The sequence below is a fragment of the Doryrhamphus excisus genome, chromosome 7 (genome assembly GCF_030265055.1).
Source record: "Doryrhamphus excisus isolate RoL2022-K1 chromosome 7, RoL_Dexc_1.0, whole genome shotgun sequence".
NCBI lineage: Eukaryota > Metazoa > Chordata > Actinopteri > Syngnathiformes > Syngnathidae > Doryrhamphus > Doryrhamphus excisus.
In genome coordinates, this window is record NC_080472.1 from 5,285,412 (window position 1) to 5,306,253 (window position 20,842).

The 20,842-nt window shown below is 36.9% G+C and overlaps 4 protein-coding genes across 5 annotated transcripts; all 4 read right to left on the reverse strand.

Moving 5' to 3' along the window:
* Positions 1 to 433: 433 nt before the first annotated feature.
* Positions 434 to 2,001, reverse strand: LOC131131908 (cytochrome b-c1 complex subunit Rieske, mitochondrial). Its single transcript, XM_058076943.1, has 2 exons — positions 1,693 to 2,001; positions 434 to 1,109 (listed from the first exon to the last, which is right to left on the reverse strand). The coding sequence occupies exons 1-2, from the start codon at positions 1,901 to 1,903 to the stop codon at positions 499 to 501; spliced, it is 822 nt and encodes a 273-aa protein (XP_057932926.1). The 5' UTR covers positions 1,904 to 2,001; the 3' UTR covers positions 434 to 498.
* A 455-nt stretch (positions 2,002 to 2,456) lies between these two features.
* Positions 2,457 to 7,212, reverse strand: LOC131131910 (guanylyl cyclase-activating protein 2-like). Its single transcript, XM_058076945.1, has 4 exons — positions 6,935 to 7,212; positions 6,721 to 6,870; positions 4,786 to 4,882; positions 2,457 to 3,495 (listed from the first exon to the last, which is right to left on the reverse strand). The coding sequence occupies exons 1-4, from the start codon at positions 7,127 to 7,129 to the stop codon at positions 3,380 to 3,382; spliced, it is 558 nt and encodes a 185-aa protein (XP_057932928.1). The 5' UTR covers positions 7,130 to 7,212; the 3' UTR covers positions 2,457 to 3,379.
* Positions 7,213 to 9,043: 1,831 nt separating this feature from the next.
* Positions 9,044 to 12,287, reverse strand: LOC131131911 (retinal cone rhodopsin-sensitive cGMP 3',5'-cyclic phosphodiesterase subunit gamma-like). Its single transcript, XM_058076946.1, has 4 exons — positions 12,145 to 12,287; positions 10,834 to 10,955; positions 10,719 to 10,756; positions 9,044 to 9,761 (listed from the first exon to the last, which is right to left on the reverse strand). The coding sequence occupies exons 2-4, from the start codon at positions 10,938 to 10,940 to the stop codon at positions 9,685 to 9,687; spliced, it is 222 nt and encodes a 73-aa protein (XP_057932929.1). The 5' UTR covers positions 10,941 to 10,955; positions 12,145 to 12,287; the 3' UTR covers positions 9,044 to 9,684.
* A 1,424-nt stretch (positions 12,288 to 13,711) lies between these two features.
* LOC131131906 (ras association domain-containing protein 8-like) lies at positions 13,712 to 20,842 on the reverse strand. Of its 2 annotated transcripts, none has more exons than XM_058076940.1 (5): positions 20,696 to 20,842; positions 19,028 to 19,155; positions 16,471 to 17,115; positions 16,162 to 16,406; positions 13,712 to 14,432 (listed from the first exon to the last, which is right to left on the reverse strand). In XM_058076940.1, exons 2-5 carry the CDS (start codon positions 19,128 to 19,130, stop codon positions 14,418 to 14,420), a joined length of 1,008 nt encoding a protein of 335 aa, XP_057932923.1. In that variant the 5' UTR covers positions 19,131 to 19,155; positions 20,696 to 20,842; the 3' UTR covers positions 13,712 to 14,417. The 2 variants fall into 2 exon arrangements, with proteins under 2 accessions (XP_057932923.1, XP_057932922.1); XM_058076939.1 differs by having other exon boundaries at positions 13,712 to 14,437.

The following is a 20,842-nucleotide window of genomic DNA, read 5'->3' on the forward strand; positions in this document are numbered from 1 at the left end:
ATCAGCATATTTGCATTTTTAGACGTTTTCATGAACACTTAGCACTATCATGTTTGGTGTTAGTATGCTAACATTAGCATAGTATCGTTTTAGGCATTTTCATAGGTAGACAGCATGCTAATGTTAGCATGTTTATATACTCCTTTTTTACAACTTTCATGAATATGAAGCAAAACAAAATGCTGGTCGGCTATCTAAAACAGGGCCGACTCAAATTCCTGAAAACGTTTGGACAGGACTACAGACTAACTTATTAGCACAGTGACACAAGCAAATATGGTAAGTATTCACATTTCCGCTCATCTTAACTGTATTCCTGAAACACTTATAATAAATGTGTCCCTGGCTTTGGAAGGCCTCTTTGGTGGCATCACATGCACTTTAAAATATTATTTTCCTACTTCCTGTAATACACACTAAGAAAGCATGAGTGTTGGGATAAAATGCTGAGAGCAGACTTTATTTCAACACTAACAGAGAGAGAGAGACGTGTAAGGATTATCCAACAACCACAGTGTCTTCATCTGGAAACTCGTAGTACGGAACCTCCAAGTTGAGTGGTGCGGGGCCTTTCCTGATGCGGCCTGAAGCGTCGTAATGCGAGCCGTGACAAGGGCAGTAGTAACCTCCAAAGTCACCAGCGTTGGCGATGGGTACACAACCGAGATGGGTGCACACGCCGAGAACAATGACCCAACTGGGATTGATGACGCGGTCCTTGTCATGTTGAGGGTCACGCAGCTCGGACAAATTCACCGCTTCCTCCATCGCAATCTCTCGCTCGGTGCGGTGACGGACAAAAAGGGGTTTGCCTCTCCACTTGAACGTCATGTTCTTGCCCTCTGGGATTTCGCCGAGCTTGATTTCGATCTTAGACAAGGCAAGAACATCCGCTGATGCGCTCATGGAGGACACAAACTGAGTGACCACCGTCTTAGCGGCGTAGACGCCCATCACCGCCGTGGCACCCGTCACCAAATATGAAAAGACTCTTCTGGATTCACTGGTCTCCTGGGAGGACTTATGGGGGTCCAGCACCTCTGGACGTCTGTAGGTGGAGAAGTCTGGTACCCTGACGTCCGTGTGGGCCAATCGCACCGCCGAACAGGCTGCAATCATGACAAGAAAATGCACCGGATGACTCAAATATCTTTATTTATTTTTTTTAACATGACTTTAGTTATCCATAAAATGTTTAGCTAAAATTAGTTATTTCTTGTATTCAATGGTGTTTTTCACCTTCTTTATCAAAATGTTGGCAACTTTAGGGTAGATTTTGACTTATTTTGCAGCTGTGATCAAAGAAAAAGCAGGTCAGAAGCACTGTTGAATTAAATAAATAACTCAGAGCAAATCAGGAAGGAGTTATCCGTGTTGATCTCGCTGCCACATCATATATCGGGCGACTTTAAATGTTCGTTTATCATTTAACTGGAGTTATAATTGTTTTATACATGTAAATGTCCGGATTGAACGGTATATATTTCGCTCAACTTAAATTACATGTTGTCTTTGAACGCAACCAATCAGACGTGTGCTATCGTTGAGCATGATTTCAATTCTCGCTGTTTGTGTGTGTCCTGTGATTGACAGATTCAGGTTCCGGGGTGTAACCCGCCTCCCGCCCAAAGTCAGCTCGTGACCTTAATGAGAAAAAGCCCTACATAATCAATAAATTAATATTTGACTTACCATTAATGCTAACCGTGATGGCGGGTCCTGTCTTAGGGCTTTGGCCATTGAGCGATTCCCGGCATAGGAACAACTTCTTTGGGTTCAACAACACCCGCTCGGACTTGACAGGAACCCCAGGAACCAAAGCTTTGAGTGGGCCAGCGATTGTAAAAGATGTGGCTTGCATATATGGAGTCAATGCCCCCGATCGCGTTAAAAGGCTCGCCATTTTCACGGACAACCACACAAAGTCGACCTTGGTCTTCTTCTTCTTCGTTTGCCTTTTTCTTCTTCGTCTTCTTTGCCCTCCCACTTTGTCGTCTTCTTCTGGTTTATTGAATGTTGCAAATACATGTACGTGCATTACCGCCCCCTTGTGAAATGGAGTTGGCATCCGGCTTATCGAAACTTTAAATCATTAAAAATGTTGTAAATAATAATATATTCAATAAAATACATTGCATTTTGCATATTTTCACAACAAATAATTATGTATTGCTCCATTGAAATTAAGATGTGATGTGTGTGGCATTAAATAAAGTTTTCAAGGATTCGTGTGTTTTTCTCCGGTTTACGTATGTTACAACTATTTATATGTTCGAAATATTTGTTCATAACCTAATTCCACGCACTAGCACTATTTTGCCACTAGAGGGCGTCTGGAGACGGCCTTGCTGCTTTTGTTAGTGTATATTCTGATAATATGAGTGTTAGTGTAGTGTAAGTCATCAATCAAGGACACGTCACAGGTAAAAAACATTTACGCCACATTTTTTTCAGTGTTTTGTGATTTTGGAACCACTGCAACACGTTTAATGACATTCAGAAGAGTGAAACAGAAAATAAGAAATTCAAAACATGGATATGTAAAGCAAAATATCCACATATAGAATGCATTTCTAGTATATAAACCATGAAACATGTCCATACAATACGACCTTTATCCTTCAGACGCCATATTGGACGATTTGGCAAATCACCGGTATTTACATATCAAAATACTAATTTTTAAAGTCAAATAGTATTTTGCAGATATCTTGCGCAACATTTCAGTATATATTGGCGAGACAACCTTAAACAAAAGGTGTTTGCAGCATTTTTCTTCAAACTGACACCATGAAGTTGTGAAATGAATTAATGGAGAATCGTTTGAATAAAGTTTTGTTCAAAACAGACATTGCAATACCCGACGCGACCATTCGAGGGCGCTAAAACACACAAATTAAATGAATGACAAGGGATTCCACACTTGAACATTTTGAAGAACAGACCTCTTTAAACGCTTTTGTAAGGTATGTAAGACAAAACAAAAAAAAAATTAATAAAAAGATGACACAGTAAATTGTAACAACGCAGTATTAACTCAAACATAAAATTAAAAATAATCACAAAATGAAATCATCAACGTAGCATTACTATTAACAAGGAGGTAGTAGTTACACCTGTTAGCATAATCATATCTCCAATAACAATAATCGGTCAGCACTCAACAACAAACCCCCTCCAATATCAGTTTTCCTGAGCTCCTTGCCAGCGGAATATACCAAAGTTTCAGACCCTCAATCGGTCGCAAGACAGAGCTTGTCAGAAGGTTCACCGCCCTTCAAATGTCAAAAAAGAAGCTCAACATGGAAACAAAAAATACACAGGCAGCGTATGTGTCTGTTTGTACTCCTTTGTTCCATCAGTTCAACCGTTACTTGGATCATTTGCCACAATTGTGGATGACCCAGCTGGAGGCGTTGACGTCCAACTTGAAAATGTTCATGACCCATTCGTCCTTCTGAGCGCCCTCCATGAACTCCGACAAGGTTATCTGACCTGTAAAAACACATTCCAGGGTAGAACGAGTGTAAAGGTGACTATAGGGTTATTACATCCTGTCTAGAGAGCTCTAATTATGTTACAACCCGTATTTATATCATCTTAAACAGGTTTGTTATTATTATTATGTTATGCATTCTGATAATCTGCATATATTTACATTTGTGTTGAGTTTTGCTGTGATTATCCTGTTTAATCAAAGGTTGTGGTAATAACTGGCAAAGCGTCATCACCATAAAGCAGAGGTGTCCAAAGTGCGGCCCCTGGGGGCCTTTGGTTTGATGATTGGTGGCCCCTAGGCACACTTGTCTACTGGTTTACTAGTATAATTTTTCTTGGTTTAGGTCACTAAACCAAGAAATCACAATACAGAAAAAGTAAGTAAGTAATTTAAACAGATTGGCTATAGTTTCCAAGATACAGTATAGGGTCAAAATATGATATTTATGCAAAAATGATACAGTGTGTCGACAAGCAAACAGTTGTATCTGAAAGCCTGTCTGCACATTTCAATACATTCATTTTAATATGGCTGGAGTTTTGACGTAAAATGGTTTGTTTTATTTGCAGAAATTTCTCTGTAGGACACCACAAAGCAGATTATTATAAGCAGCTGGTGGCAAACCCCCTGAAATCCTACAAAGCCTTTGGCTACAATATGCCGGCTGCAAGATGTATATAATGTCTTAAGATATTTCTTCTTTTTTTCTTGACAGATAAATAAGTGCAACTTCAATATTTTCTAAACATGAATATAATACATATATATATAATATATATATATATATATATATATATATATATATATATATATATATATATATATTCTCAAACAACAAAAATGGAAAAATCACCATCAATTGTCAACCATACAGTGTCAATTTTAATAGAAAAAGTCAAACATAATAATATAAGGAAAAATAATGTAATATTTGGAGCATGTAAAGTTGAATTATTAAAGAATGACATTTATTATAATCATAATAATAAGAAAAAACTTTAATTTTTTAGCAAATTAGGTTTAAAATCAAGTTAAATTAAAGTAAAATAAAGTTAAAATATGCCAGCAAAGTTATATTTACAAGACAAAAGTTGAAATTGTTAGATTATTTAAAAAAACACAGCACAAATGAAAAAAAAACAGCTGTAATTTTATCCAAAATAAAGTCAAAATATCTTTTCAAAATTCCAAATCTATCTTTTCCAATCAGGTCTTGGGAGGGGTCGTGTATCTACGGTTCCACACACTCACACAGTATTGAACTTCAACATACTGTACGTACTTACCATCATTATTCTGGTCAACCAGGTCAAAGATTCTGTCACAGATTTCAGACGGCGTCAAAGTCAGATCGTGTTTTTGGAGCTTGATTTTATAGAGAATCTGTGTGATGGACACAAACACACAAATAAAATTACATACGGCTGCATTCAAGAGACGTTCACTGTCATTGTACTGAATACATAAGTTGGAAAGCAGTACCTCAGATTAGTTTTTTGATAAAAATAACTGTCTGGTTTTCGTACGGCACAAATGCGCCTAAAAAACTTGCCCCCTCTTGATGTCCAATGAACTTCGACTAGTAGATGTACTCGTAACCTCGGTAAGTGTCGCTAAGGCAGGGGTCTCAAACTCAATTTACCTGGGGGCCACTGGAGCTAGGGTCTGGGTGAGGCATCAGGTTAAAAAAACAAAACAAAAACGCGTTTATTAAAAACAGAAAAACAAATAAATAAATAAACTGTCTTCAATGCTTACCCTACACTTTTTTCAGTGCTTTGGTTCCGGTTTTCCACAAGAAACATTCTGATAAAACATTCCACTGTTCTCAAATATCTTAGATTTTATTTCCTTTTTTTTATTTATAATTTTTTTTTATTTTTATTTACTACACAAAATAAGATAAAAAAATAAATAAATCAAAATAAAGTAAATAAATTGGCAATCAGTAATAAATAAATAAATTAAATAATAATAAAACACTAAATAAGAAAAACGTAAGAAAGATTCAAATGAACAGTTCATTCATTCATTCATTCATTTTCTATCGCTTATCCTCACAAGGGTCGCGGGGGCGCTGGAACCTATCCCAGCTGTCTTCGGGTTCCCAGCCAATCACAGGGCACATATAGACAAACAACCATTCACACTCACATTCATACCTATGGACAATTTGGAGTGGCCAATTAACCTAGCATGTTTTTGGAATGTGGGAGGAAACCGGAGTACCCGGAGAAAACCCACGCATGCACGGGGAGAACATGCAAACTCCACACAGAGATGGCAGAGGATGGAATTGAACCCTGGTCTCCTAGCTGTGAGGTCTCTACGCGAACCACTCGGTCCGCCGTGCAGCCCCAAATGAACAGTATTAGCAGTTATTTAACCTTTAACATGAACATTAATGAAACTTAACCATTTTAATTAGCAAGTTAGCATTGTTACATCTGGGAGCTGCGTCGTCAATTGTGTCTGGTGTGGACACGGTTTTAAGCTATCATTTCTGGTTACATGATAGCATACAGCATCCATAGCAAACTCGTACTAACATTAAACTTTCATATCAAGGTTTGAGACCCCTGGTCTAAGGTGTCCAACAAAGCATCCAAGAATGGATTGCTACCATTGGGACACTATAGACGGCCAGGATAATGAATGTCGTATTTTCCATCTGCTATGGAGTGAATCCCAACCTAGCTGGAGGTAACACCGCCAAACATGTTAGTGCCATTTGCCTCATCGTAAAAACTGCTATTTCGGAACACATAAATGACTAAAACTGAGGGTCCTGTTTACGTGGGTCCTTGTTATGTTTGTGTCCTAATTGGACTTCATCCTTTAAGACTTATGGTCAAGACGGTCCAGATATAGCCGACTATTTCAGTATGTAAGCCGTGTCTTTACTGGAGTAATGTCTCTTTAAGAGGATTAGCATTATGAAAGCAAACATGGTGACTTTTTTTCAAGACTGACACAATAAAATAGTTAAAAAATAAAAAATAAAAGTTAAATTACATTAGGAAAGCAGGAAGTGAACAAATGTAACAGTTACTGATTGTAAAAGTACCAGATGGAGGGGTAGGATTTAATAAGTTTTGCTTCTTCCTACTCCTTTTGGACATGTGGAACTGGGAATTTTTCAAATGAAATAAAACCATTACCGTTACCGTTACCGTTACCGTTACCATTACCATAATTGACAAGTGTTGTTCTTCACGTACCCTGATGATGCGTTTCACCTCTTTCCTGTCTAACTTTCCATTTCTGTCCGTGTCGTACATCTTGAAAGACCACTTCAGGCGGTCTTCAAGGTTTCCTCGCAGGATGAGATGAAGTGCCGCAACATACTCCAGGAAGTCCAGAGCGTTGTCCTGATATCGAAAGAGCAAATTAGACATCAAACGTGATGACAACATGACGCTTTTCCGTGTTTACCTGGTTTGTGTCAAAGGAGTGGAATATGGTTTCAATGAAGAGAGATTCCTCTGCAGACGTGCTGGGAACGCCGAAGATCCGTTTGAACTCGTGTAAATGCAGAGCACCGCTCGGACATTCTTTCATGAAAATAATACACAGCTCCTGAATCTGTGCCAAATCCATTTCCTCACTGCGGCTTTCCTCTTGTCCCATCTCTTCGATCGGTCGGAAAAATGCTGAAATGTCCTCGCCCGGCTCACAAAAACACGAATACTCTGTCAAGCACCATGTCCAACTGGAAGTCTTAAGAGGACAATCCCATTAACTCCCTGAGCACTCCATGGTGTCATGATGCATGCTGGGAAACCAAGAGTAAGAAGTCAAAAAGCAGTGTTAGGAATTGAACTTTTGGATCTTAGTGACTTTTAAGTAGAGCTACAATATGCAAATGCAAGAATTGGGAGTAGGACAAAAAGTACTTTCATTTATTCATTTTCTACCGCTTATCCTCACGAGAGTCGCGGGGGTGCTGGAGCCTATCCCAGCTGTCTTCGGACTGGTCGCCAGCCAATCACAGGGCACATATTACCTAATATTTTGGTGTAAAAATAAATAATAAGTGGTGTCAAAGGGAATTTGACTATATGATACAATAATCCTAACAATATTTTTGTACTTCAAGCATCCTTGATTATTCCTTAATTGTGAATCAAATATTTTCATAGAGCATACAATACTTGTTTATGACCTTCTATGTATGTTTTTTTTGATTACCAGAGCCCTCTAGACATGAAATAACACCCCTATATTCACCTTTACTCCCCTGTTACCCAATATAATAGACGTTAGTAGACAGAAGCCATTTAAGACATTACTGTGTTGCTGTAAATGTGTTGGGGTGCTAGGGGAGCTGAGTGGGGGTCGAACAGGAAGAGACAGTTGAAAGTGTAGAGTTGAACTCAATCCAAAACCTCAATTTTTCTCTATTTAAGTGCTTCTAAGCTAGGAAAAGCATGCCCAATCTTGAGAATTCATTCATTCATTCATTTTCTACCACTTATCCTCACGAGGGTCGCGGTGGGGGGTGCTGGAGCCTATCATAGCTGTCTTCAGCTGGTGGCCAGCCAATCACAAGGCACATATAGACAAACAACCATTCACACTCACATTCATACCTATGGACAATTTGGAGTGGCCAATTAACCTAGCATGTTTTTGGAATGTGGGAGGAAACCGGAGTACCCGGAGAAAACCCACGCATGCACGGGGAGAACATGCAAACTCCACACAGAGATGGCCGAGGGTGGAATTGAACTCGGGTCTTCTAGCTGTGAGACCTGTGTGCTAAACACTCGGCCGCCAAAAATGACTTTTATTCTTGACTTTTAAGTCATTTATTAGTTTATAAGTCATTTATTGAAAACAACAATAAAAGTCAGCTGATTAAAAGTTGAAGACCATCGCTCAAAGAATTACAAAAAACTCTTTTCCCACAGATGGCGTCTGATGGTTATTGTGGTGTAGTTGGCACCAGTAAGGGCCTTTATTTGGGTCGAGGACTGCACTGTGTCTTAACGGACCCTGACGGACCTGATCTCCTCACTAGGCCAGGTGTCATTTTTGGGGGGGGGGTCAACCATGTGACGTTTTTGTTCCGTAATGCTCAGGATCTTTCCAAAAATGTAGAATAACTGTCTTATTGGTATCAGGAAGGCATGACCGTGTCAATGCCTGACAGAAAATGAGAATTTTTAGCAGATTTTAGCTTTTATAGCCTGTGGTCTTAAACTTTTGATCAGGTGAAATCAGATTTCAGTTGTTCATTTTTTTTTTTAATTACAAGTTCAGAATGTCCCGTGTTCAATTCCACTCTCGGCTATTTTTGTGTGGAGTTAGCATGTTCTCCCGGTTTCCTCCCACATTCCAAAAACATGCTAGGTTAATTGACTCCAAATTGTCCATAGGTATGAATGTGAGTGTGAATGGTTGTTTGTCTATATGTGCCCTGTTATTGGCCGGCCACTACTCCAGCCCAAAGACAGCTGGGATAGGCTCCAGCATACCCGTGATGGATTATGGATGGATGTGTTGAAGCTGACAATAAAGAAGGCAAAAAGATCACATCAATCAATCTTTATTTACTGTATCACTAATATACATTTCCACTGGTTCATGTTCACTATTTGATGCCAGTGCAGCAGTTCTGTAGTACAGTGAATCTCAACTGGTGGGTTGGGACCCCAAAACGGGCCACGGATCCATATAGGGTGGGCCACAGACACCTAGTCATCAAAAATGATTAAATCTGCTTTTAATTTAATTTAATTTAATTTAATTTAATTTAATTTAATTTAATTTAATTTAATTTAATTTAATTTAATTTAATTTAATTTAATTTAATTTAATTTAATTTAATTTAATTTAATTTAATTTAATTTAATTTAAATGTGTGCATTATGTGTATGCATATTCCTTGTCATTTCCTTTCCCTCATTTACATTCATAGAAAATGCACTTTGGACAAATATGCAATGGATGTTTGAAAAGATGGCATATTCATAAAAAAATGTAGAAAGGTAGAATAAGTAGATAAGTAGATGAAGAGGTAGCTCAATCGATAATAGCACAAGGACAGAAAAACTAGTTTAAATTGGCAGTTAGAAAGTTTCCATATCCATATATATAAGTATCCATATACGTTTCCATATCACCCTGATCTACTCTTGTACTAAAATGCATCCACACAAAAACAACAAAAAAAAAAACATTTATATGATGCCAAACTGAGCCAGGTCGCTGAGCTCCATGTCACCAAACGCCTCCCAAGGACACACCACTGCAGCGTCTGCACAGGCCAAGAAGATGAAAATATACATTATATATTTTTAAAAATCCCATACTGTAATCCCTAGCCACTCCAAACTTCCAATTATGCGGCTTCACTCTATTGCTGTTTTTGAAAAATGCTGTTTCGTGGTTGGTTTTAAATAAATGTTATGGAATTGTGCCTAAATTAAGCATTTTTCAAGCCTAAAAATGGAAGGGAAATACAAATATAAGGCATTGAGAAGACACATTCAAAGACATTGTTATGTAGTATTCTACACTGGTCACTAGGTGTCAGTAATGTTACTGTAATGTTGGCTGAGACGTTGCACCGGAGCACATTTACAGCAACACACACAAGTTTCATGATTTTATCATATTATGTCTACTACATAGGATAAAAGGAGTGTAAAGGTGACTATAGGGGGTTTATTTCATGTGTAGAGGGCTCTAATAATAATAATAATAATAATAATGATAATAATAATAATAATAGTAGCAGTAATAATAATAATAATGATGATAATAATAATAATAATAATGATGATGATGGTGATGATAATAATAATGATAATAATAGTAATAATAATAATGATTATAATAATCATAGTAATAATAATAATGGTGATGATGGTGATGATAATAATAATAATAATAATGATGATATTGATAATAATAATAGTAATAATAATAATAGTAATAATAATAATAATGATGATGATGATGATGGTGATGTTAATAATAATGATAATAATAGTAATAATAATAATGATGATATTGATAATAATAATAGTAATAATAATAATAATGATGATGATGATGATCATAATAGTAATAATAATAATAATAGTAATAATAATAATTTATAAATTATTTCAGGCCTGGAACCAATGAACCACGATAAATAAATATTTATTTATAATTTATATTTCTATTATTTATTTCTATTATTTATAAATATTGAACTAGGTCTTACCTCCAAGACCCTCCATCCCTGGAACATCATTGCCAAATCTTTTTTTTGGGGGGAAAAGATAGAAAGTATGAGAAAAGTACATGGAATATGATATACAGTTGATGATGAGCTTTACCCCTTTTGTCCTGCTTTGGGCGCTTTGCTCTTGAACTGTCTGGTTTCCTTCTGTTTGAACTTTGGAGGAGCCGCCTTGTTTCCTCCTTGTGCCACTGCCACGTTCATGTTGCTAGCTTTGGACTGCAAACCATCATGACTGTTATTCATCATTTAAGATGACTACTACTTATACAATACTCCAGGGATCATCTATATTATTATTATTATATGCTATACATGCTATTATTATTGCATGGATTACCATTTATTTATATTATATCATTAACTATGTTTACCATGTTCATATTTGGAGCCTATCCCAGCTGTCTTTGGGAGAGAGGTGGGGATAAGCAGGGATGTCCAAACTTTTTCCAAAAAGGATGCAAGGGCCACTTTGATATCATATATAAATAAATAGATACTGTAGCTATTATGCTAAAAAATCATATATATTTCAAGAAAAAAAATGCATCCAGGTTTGCTGTATAGATGAAATGTGTATGAACTTTTAATTGAATGAATTTTCCCAAAAATTTAAATTTTCATCTTATTTTGAAGTAAAGTGCATTATAAATTAAATTTCTTCTTCTTATTATTATTGATCTTTGTCAATTTTCTTCTTCTCATATTACGACTTTATTCCCATAATATTATAACTTTTCCCCCAACCTAATTATCCCCAAAATTACAACTTTATTGTTTCTCATAATATTACGACTCAAAGAAAATAACATATATTTTCGTTAATATTTCAACTCTATTATTCTGCATAATATCACAAGTTTACCCTCATAAAATTGTTATATTTTTCTCTCTTTTTTCCTCTCAATATTTTGACTCCATTCTCATAAAATTACAGCTGTTTTTTTAATCCTGTAAATTTTCTTCCGTAATATTATATTATTCCCATACTATTTTGACCCTGTTGCCATAATTACTATAACTTGTTCCTCAACTTACTTTTCTAAAAATTACAAAATGTTTTTTGGTTTATTATATGACAACATTAAAGAAATATATGTGTTTTCTGTTGTTTGATTTTTTTAAATGACTACTGATTTTTCCGTTTTTTAATTTTATTTTTTTGTGAAATTATATATTTAAAATGTACTGTGGTCTGCAACATGGTCTATGGCCTAACCTATTACTTGATTAATCGAAACCGCATGCTACAGATTAATCGGCTAAGAAAATAATCTTGTGTACAATCCTTGTGCATTACTGTACAGAGATTAGAACAGTGGTTCTCAAAAGGAGCTACAACTGAAGGCCTATGAACTTTGACACCAATCAACATGAAATAGTGATGCTAGAGTGCTGCTGTACTTACTGCGTTTGCCGGAGTCCAAAAAAAGTCCTCTTTGCAGAGAAGCGGTGAAAAAGCAGCTGCAAGACAAAGACTGTGTCTTCTTTCTTCTTGCAGTGTCTCTATTCTGTCCCCTTCATTACGGACATGGTCTTTATAGTCCTGCTTTAAGCCCCTCCTACTGCTTGAACTTGAATACAGTTATAAGCCGACGGGTTATTTTCAGTCAAGGCAGCTTATTTCATCAGCGTTAATCTCAGGGTTAACGGTATTATAATCTTGTACTGGTACATACTGTACACTTTTCACTGGCATTCTGTTAAAAACATATTTGCACCAATAATCAATGGCTAGGCTGCACGCGGTCGGGTGGTTAGTGCATAGACCTCACAGCTAGAAGACCAGGGTTCAATTCCACCCTCGGCCATCTCTGTGTGGAGTTTGCATGTTCTCCCCATGCATGTGTGGGTTTTCTCCGGGTACTCCGGTTTCCTCCCACATTCCAAAAACATGCTAGGTTAATTGGCGACTCCAAATTGTCCATAGGTATGAATGTGAGTGTGAATGGTTGTTTGTCTATATGTGCCCTGTGATTGGCTGGCCACCAGTCCAGGGTGTACCCCGCCTCTCGCCTGAAGACAGCTGGGATAGGCTTCAGCACCCCCGCAACCCTTGTGAGGAAAAGCGGTAGAAAATGAATGAATGAATGATTCAATGGCTATTTGTGATATCACTTGCTGACAGGCAATCATTGTCATTGATGATCCTCATAAGTTAATTTGAATCCACTGATAGAATTTTCATCCAAAAACTGTGTCATTTTAGTTGCTTGAAAGTTAGAGAGTAGGGATGTCGATGATTCTGCCGATTCCGATATCAATCATCCATGAGTGAGATCGGCCGATACCCAAATGCTATTGGCCAGGCCCACCATTGGACAGTTCCAAAGGCCTCTGGCAAATAGATAATAGGTTCATTCCACAACTAAACACAAAAAGACATCATTAATATAACGACGAGGCAAAGTTAGTCCGTACCTGATGGACGTAATACTGTATCTACTACCCCAAGGGACAAAAACAAGCTCCAAACTAACCGCATTGCTTGTTTTTAAAAAAAACAAAAACAAAATTTCACTGTGTTTCAAAGTCACAATAAAATAAAATAAATAATAATGAATATTAATATTAATAATATATTAGCTATTAATAATTGTCAGAAAATATCAATATTAACAATTAATAACATATAACCATTAATATTATTTTTGAGTTGTCTGAAAAAATAAATAATTATTAATAGTAATCAATATTAATATTAATATTAATAAAAATAAGAATTATTATTTTATTTTAGATGCTTTGTGTTTGAGTTGTCTGAAAAAGTAGAAAGGAACACTGTTTGTTGTTTTGTTGATTTGCTGTGCAGGTCTACAAAATGGCTACTGTGTGCTGGACATACATGTTTTTTCTGTGTGAGAAATAAATGAAAAACAAAAACATTCTGGATGAGGATGCCAGAGGGAGACATCGTGTCCGGCCATCCTTATTCACATATTTCCCCCTTTTCAGGGTTATAACACACACCCCTATTAGAAAGTCAGCACTCCAACTGTATTTTGATCTGTGAGTCCAGATTCAGTAAATCTGTATGTACACACACGACAAAGAACACAGTAAACATAACAAAATAAATACAATTTTAAAAAATCAAGTGTAGTTTAAATGTAAGACTGTTACTCGCTGACTCGACACTCGAACTCAATTCATTGTACTCAAAATAAATAAGCACACAGGCTTTGACAAAATGTCCACAACATACATTACACAATGTGAAACGGGTGACATCACGCATATCCTAAGTGACCTGAGCAGGATTATCTGGGCGCCATATAGCCACTCTAAAAACAGACGTTATGTATGTCTGGATGCGTTCAGGGGATGAACAATAAAAGCTGAGGGGGATTTCTTCTACCAGTAAAAACTATGCAGCGTAATGGTGAGTAATGGTCCACAGGTGAATAAACAAAGCTTGGAACATCTAAAAAAAGAGATATGTCCTTACATGGTTTCAGTGAGAAACCTATGAGCAATGCTTGTGTTTTTAAATAATCGTCTTCAACTTTTAAATTTTTATTTCTGTATTTATTATGACCTCTAGGTCACTCCATAAAGGCAGCATTGTTGAGGTAAGCATCAGTGACAGGTAGGTAGTTTGTCTGGTCTACAAGTGGAGTAGTGCTGGTCTGCTGGATGAAATGCTGCAGCTTACATTGTCTCAGCTCCTTATTCAGCTCCTCAACCGTCTCCCATCTGCCCTAAAAGATGAGGTGGGGTTATATTAATCATCACATATGATATATCACTACTAGCTATCATTTATTGTATAAAGCTTTGAAGCTTTTCAAGCATAAAGATGCCTAAATGAAGTAAAATACAAATATAAGGCATTCAGAAGACACATTCAAAGACATTGTGTTGATATATAGTACTATACACTGGTCACTTGGTGTACTGTAATGTTGGGTGAGACACACAAGCACCAGATACGATCACTGGAACAACCGGTTGAAGTAATTACCCCTAACACGGGCTTCTATTGCGGCCGTAGCCAACACCAAGCTAAAATTCAGAACGCCCAACCTCACTTCCTGTCTGTCCCCCACTCGGCTCCCCTAGCACTGGAACACATTTACAGTAACGCAAACGAACATGCGTTGTATTTATGTCTTAAACTGATTATTTTCTGTTATTATGTTTTACAATTACAATTACAATAATTTGTAGTAATGGTAATGGCAATGGTAATGGTAATGGTAATGGTTTTATTTCATTTGAACATGCATCAGATTACAATTGAGTGCATCCCATAATCATTTCCCAGTTCCACATGTCTAAAAGGAGTAGGAAGAAGCAAAGCTTATTAAATCCTACCCCTCCATCTGGTACTTTTACAATCAGTAACTGTTACATTTGTTCACTTCCTGCTTTCTTAATTTAATTTAATTTAATTTAATTTAATTTAATTTAATTTAATTTAATTTAATTTAATTTAATTTAATTTAATTTAATTTAATTTAATTTTCACATACCAAAGTAGGAGGTGATATGAGCATCCAATGCCATAATGTGTACCATAGTAAGTGTCAATATAGTGATATATATAGCACATCATGACTGGTTCAAGACTTAACATTAACGTTAACGTAGTCCTAGCATAGAAGTGTTTCAAATGTAGTTCTTCCCTGAGATCATATTTCTCCTCTCTTGTAGAGAAGTATTGGATGACATTTTTAGCTAATTGGTTATTTTTAGCCTTATGCATTATTTTAGCTGTTTGAAGATGAACTATATCAGCAAGTTTAAATATTTTTGATTTTACAAATAAGGAGTTAGTATGTTCTCTGTAGGCGGCATTATGAATTATCCTTACTGACCTTTTTTGCAGTACATTTAGCGAGTGAAGATTGCTTTTACAGTTATTATTCCATATTTCCACACAATAAGTAAGATATATCTGGGTAGTAATGGGTAGTATTTCATGTCTAAACGGTTCTGATAATGTTAAGAAACATATTTAGAAGATTGTTAACAGTTTTTGCTGTGCTCTAACGATTCAAATGTTCTATTTATATACAAGGAATTCTACTTCACATAAATTCACTTCTCACAGTCGGGTCTGGAACCAGTTAACAGTGATAAATGAAGGACCCGGGGATTGGCTGCATTTACTTTTACTTTTATACTGTATATGGGCTGGGCAGACTCGGGGCATCTGGTCTGGATGCCCCTCAGATCTTTCAACTGGCCTGGGAACGCCTAGGGATCCGCCGGGAGGAGCTGGATGAAGCAGCCAGAGGATAGGGAAGCTTCTCATATTAGACCTCGGATAAGTGGAAGAAGATGGATGGATGGATGGATGGAATTCTAGCATCTACGTCAGGCTAACAACCGTTTAATAGGCCCAATTAGACAAGTTCACGATAGATGCTCCATAGCTTCAAATACCATAATCCTATCAAATACAACATCTAAGTCGTACCCGAAGTCTTTCCTCTGCAGCTTGTAGGTCTCTGGAAGTCTTTGACAATGTGTCGTTCAGTTCTTCTCCCTGCTGCACACGTTGCTTGAGCTCCTGTTTCAGGGGCTTCAAGATCTCCACCTGAGTGTCCACCTGAGAGGTACCGATGTCACTCTGGAGATGTGCAAAAAGGTCCAGAAGCTCTTCAATCCGAGAGCTTTGATCCTCCACTGATGACTGGACGTAGTTGAGACGACTCTGCAAGTCTGTCAAATAGGAAGAATAGAGAATGTTTATTTTATTTAGAGAATGAAAAAACTTTGATCCTACCTTCTTCTCTGTCTATTTCTTCCTGTAACGATTCTCCCCATAGTTGACTCATCATCAGCTCTGCTTCGTTATGTCTGAACAGTTGCTCGAGTCTGGTCAATTCATCGGTTGCCTCCGAATTCCAGGCAGAAATTGCAGTATTGGCCATTTCTTGTTCCCGCCACTCCGTGTCATCCTCTAGAGCTTGAAGCTCAATCTCCAAGTCCTTCAGCATCATCTGTTGCTGCAAAATCTGCCTAAACACTTCCTCCTTGGAAGATGGAGCGCCATCACACTGTATCGTGTTGTGAGAGTCAAGAAGGGAAGCTCTTGGTTCTGGTGAGGTTCTTGGACAAGGAGACCAGGCTCGGTTGGACTGAGTTCTCCTAGGAGCTGTGGATGGACCAAGACTGAACGTGAGAGCCTTCTTTGGTCTCCTGTGTTTGATGGATTCCGGCTTTGGTGGTTTAAGAAGGGCAGGATGGATGACTCTGGTTGTTTGGTCTTGCCCAGCACTCAGACTGGGACCAGTTCGGTGGAGAATAAACTGGACCTCTCCAGCAAACTGTCCCAGTTTATTCAGATGCTGTAGCGGACATTCATCGGCTCCCAGTGGTCTTTCTGTGTCACGGAATTTCAAGACCAGAACGTAACGACCTGTTTGACCTGTGTGATAGAAGACACCGTAAAGTGAACTACACTCCATTACACTACATAATTATTATTATGGTATTCTATGGTATTCTCAGAAAATAAGGATTTTTTTCTCTCAATTCTGCTGTTATTTTTTCTTGTTTTCCAACTATTTTAACTTTGTTCTTGTAAATTTGCCTCTAGTAATTACGACTTAATTCCCAAAAATGACAACTCTATTTGTTGTTTTGTAATAATATTACTCATAATATTACGACTTCATGAAAATAAAACCTTTTTTTTTATATTTCAACTTCATGCCAATGACGTTATTTTTCCTCATATTACAGTAAACCTCGGATATATCGGATTCAATTGTTCCCACTGGTTTTGCCCGATATAAGCGAAATCCGTATACCGGAAAATGTCCGTTTTACGCATATATCGGATTTATATCCGGTATATGCGTAAATTGGATTTTATCCGTTATAAAAAGGCACTTCCTTGACTATGTTTCCAATGTACCTGGACGCGCAGGCAACGCTGCAAACGCTGCAAATGACGTCGTATAGCGGCCTGTCACGATTCGGCGAATCGGAGCGCCACGATGCGGCCATCCGATATATGCGAGGGAAATTTAATGGAAATGCATTGGAACGGGACTGGAGATTTTGTCCGAAATAGGCAAAATCCGTTATAAAAAATCCGATATATGCAATGAATTTTTATTGGAAATGCATTACAGAAAAATTGGTTCTTTTTTATCTGTCCGTTGTGAGCGAATTTCGGATATATCCGAGGTTTACTGTATTACAAAGTTATTCTTAGAAAATAATGACCTTTCTTGTTTTCCTCTAAATATTTTCACTTTATTCCTGTTGTGTCTTTTTCCCAAATCTAATTATTCAAACAAAATGCAACATTATTCCTTTCTTTTCGTTTCTCATAATATCACCACTTTTTAAAATGTATCCAAAAATAACATACTTTTTCTTTAATATTTCAAGTCTATGCTAATGAACTGACACTATTTTTCCTCAATTAATATTAAGAGTTCATTCTCATAAAATTGCAACTTTTTTCTTGTTAGAATACAACGTTTTTCTCTTTATACTTTGACATTATTCTCATATAATTTCTGCTGTTTTATTCCATTTCTGCTGTTATAGCTTCTTGTTTTCCCACTGTTTTAGCTTCATTTTCTTCTATTAATTACAACTTTGTTCGCATAATATTTTGGATTTCTTCTGTATACACTTTATACATTTTACCATTATTAGAGAACCTGTAAACATACAATAACACCACTATAGTCACTTTTATGCTGCTATTATTTTTGCTGGATTTAGCCTCCAAATTATTTATTCTCAGCTTAAGAAAGGGTATACGAATGACTTGTTTTACAATATTTTTTGGACTAATAATAGGACATATTATACCACAAAACAGTGATCATATAATACATCATTTTAACAACATGGTACAACAACATGGTAGACTGAGGGAGGGTTCAAACCATCATCTCATCGGTAATGTCTTTCTTTAATATTTTAACTTTATGGAACTAAAATGATGTTATTTTTATTTTTTATATTTAATATTACAATGTTATTCTTGTAAGATCGTAACATTAGATTCCGACCTTTTTCCAATATTTTTCCATTTTTGCTGTTTTAAAAAAAAAAAAAAATCTTTCTTGTTAAATTATATTTAGAAAACATGGCCCACTTTGGACACCACTGCTTTACAAATTTCATTTTCTGGAAGACAACCAAAACTTTAAATGATATGGATGAAATAGAATTTGTGAGAATCATGATAAGTGAGTGCTATAGTTGGCAGCTGAAACAAAAAATGTTTTGACCTTGGGGACATTTTTTTAACCTTTAATGTATGCCATACTGTACAATGCCATATAAAATAAAAGACGGCTAAGACGGCTTACCAATTGCTTGTGCGAGAGAAATGACAACATCCTGACAGGAAGTAGTCTGGGATATACCACACACGACTCTGACCACACCTTCCACCCACACCTTGATCTCCATGTCTTACACACAACACCAGCAGAAGCTGCAGGAGGACACACGTGAATAAAGGACACACATGAATACAGACGTCTCTTATTAACACTGATGAACACTGTATATATGAAAAATACCATATAAGCAGAATAATGTACTGTAGTATTTCCCGGATTATAATTCACATTTTTTTCATAGGTTGGCTGTTCCTGCGACTTATACTCCAGAGCAACTTATAAATGAAAAAACTGTTTATGTTACATAAACAATGGACACCTTTTCTGTTCATGTTTATTTTTTGTGTAGCTGAATAACCATTGTGTTAGCATATCTTACACCTATTCAGCCTGTTCTCTATTCTTTTATTGTTAGAACTTGCCTTCCAAGAGTACGTAATGTCTGTTTTGGTCAAGTAGTTTGTCAAATAAATTACCCGTGACTTATACTCCAATGTGACTTATGTATGTTTTTTTCTACCTAATTATGCATTTTTGGCCTTGTGCGACTTATACTCCGGAGCGACTTATAGTCCAGAAAATACGGTATTAGCATTAGTACCAGCCAAGTGTCTTTTGTGGAAATTAGCCAATACTTATCAGCGACCGATTAATCAGCACATGTGATATATTGTTTGTGTTGCAAGGTGCTCACCAAAAAAGGTTACATCTATTTAAAATTGATTTACAATGCACTCTGAATCAGTTAATCGGGGATCGATTGTCTATGTCTGCTCTGGATGCCAGAGGGAGACATCGTGTCCGGGCATCCTTATGTTTTTTTCTACCTAATTATGCATTTTTGGCCTTGTGCGACTAATACTCCGGAGTGACTTATAGTCCAGATTATATGGTAATCATATTGGCAAGTACTTTGTATTGAAAGTACATGACATACATCAGCTGTCTGACTTCATATTTCCATACAATATCCATTGATTGTATATGATTCTTATTATTTTGTAATAAAAACACTAGGGCTAGGTTAATTGGTGACTCCAAATTGTCCATAGGTATGAATGTGAGTGTGAATGGTTGTTTGTCTATATGTGCCCTGTGATTGGCTGGCCACCAGTCCAGGGTCTACCCCGCCTCCTCTTACCCGAAGACAGCTGGGATATGCTCCAGCACCCCCCACGACCCTCGTGAGGATAAGCGGTAGAAAATGAATGAATGAATGAATAAAAACACTACATCACTGACATCTCTAACTCACAAGGAAAGACATTTTGGTGTGTACCTGTGTGTGCGTGCGTGTGTGTGTGTGTGTGTGCTAAAGACAGGAATGTAGCAGAACACGCTGACATTCCTGCATGACTCACACTCGGCATACACTTCCACTCTGTTTACAGCGTTCTACAGCATCTAGAGTGATTTAAATAATACAATGATAACTATAGCGATTTAAATAATGACATATGGCAACGAAAGTCATTGAATTCATGGAATATGGTAACTAGGGTTATTTAAAGAATGAAATATGACAACTAGAGTGATTTCATGAATGAAATATAGCAACTGATTGAACTGAACTGAACTGATTGAAATAATGAAGTATGTTTACTTTACAGTGATATACGTAAATGCACTTACCTCTTCTTATGATTGATGGTGTTGATCCTGGCCAGGGGTGTTGATATTGGTCACGGGCAAAGGCGACTAACAGAGACTACAGGATACAATATATCTACAGTGACGTGACAGCTGAGGAGGAGGAGACACGGAGCACAGGAATGTGGA

Bases quoted from the DNA above. Each gene is read 5' to 3' on its own strand.
- LOC131131910 (XM_058076945.1), bottom strand. From the start codon at position 7,129: ATGGGACAAGAGGAAAGCCGCAGTGAGGAAATGGATTTGGCACAGATT. The intron at 4,883-6,720 runs GTACGTGAAGAA...TCCATCACACAG, and splicing joins AGGTGAAACGCATCATCAGG to ATTCTCTATAAAATCAAGCT. The intron at 3,496-4,785 runs GTAAGTACGTAC...GTGTTTTTACAG, and splicing joins GGTTGACCAGAATAATGATG to GTCAGATAACCTTGTCGGAG.
- LOC131131906 (XM_058076939.1), bottom strand. From the start codon at position 19,130: ATGGAGATCAAGGTGTGGGTGGAAGGTGTGGTCAGAGTCGTGTGTGGT. The intron at 16,407-16,470 runs GTAGGATCAAAG...CCTATTTGACAG, and splicing joins AGAAATAGACAGAGAAGAAG to ACTTGCAGAGTCGTCTCAAC. The intron at 14,438-16,161 runs GTACGACTTAGA...CTCATCTTTTAG, and splicing joins CTGCAGAGGAAAGACTTCGG to GGCAGATGGGAGACGGTTGA.
- LOC131131911 (XM_058076946.1), bottom strand. From the start codon at position 10,940: ATGAACGTGGCAGTGGCACAAGGAGGAAACAAGGCGGCTCCTCCAAAG. The intron at 10,757-10,833 runs GTAAAGCTCATC...CCCAAAAAAAAG, and splicing joins CCCAAAGCAGGACAAAAGGG to ATTTGGCAATGATGTTCCAG. The intron at 9,762-10,718 runs GTAAGACCTAGT...TGGCCTGTGCAG, and splicing joins AGGGATGGAGGGTCTTGGAG to ACGCTGCAGTGGTGTGTCCT.
- LOC131131908 (XM_058076943.1), bottom strand. From the start codon at position 1,903: ATGGCGAGCCTTTTAACGCGATCGGGGGCATTGACTCCATATATGCAA. The intron at 1,110-1,692 runs GTAAGTCAAATA...TCATGATTGCAG, and splicing joins CATCACGGTTAGCATTAATG to CCTGTTCGGCGGTGCGATTG.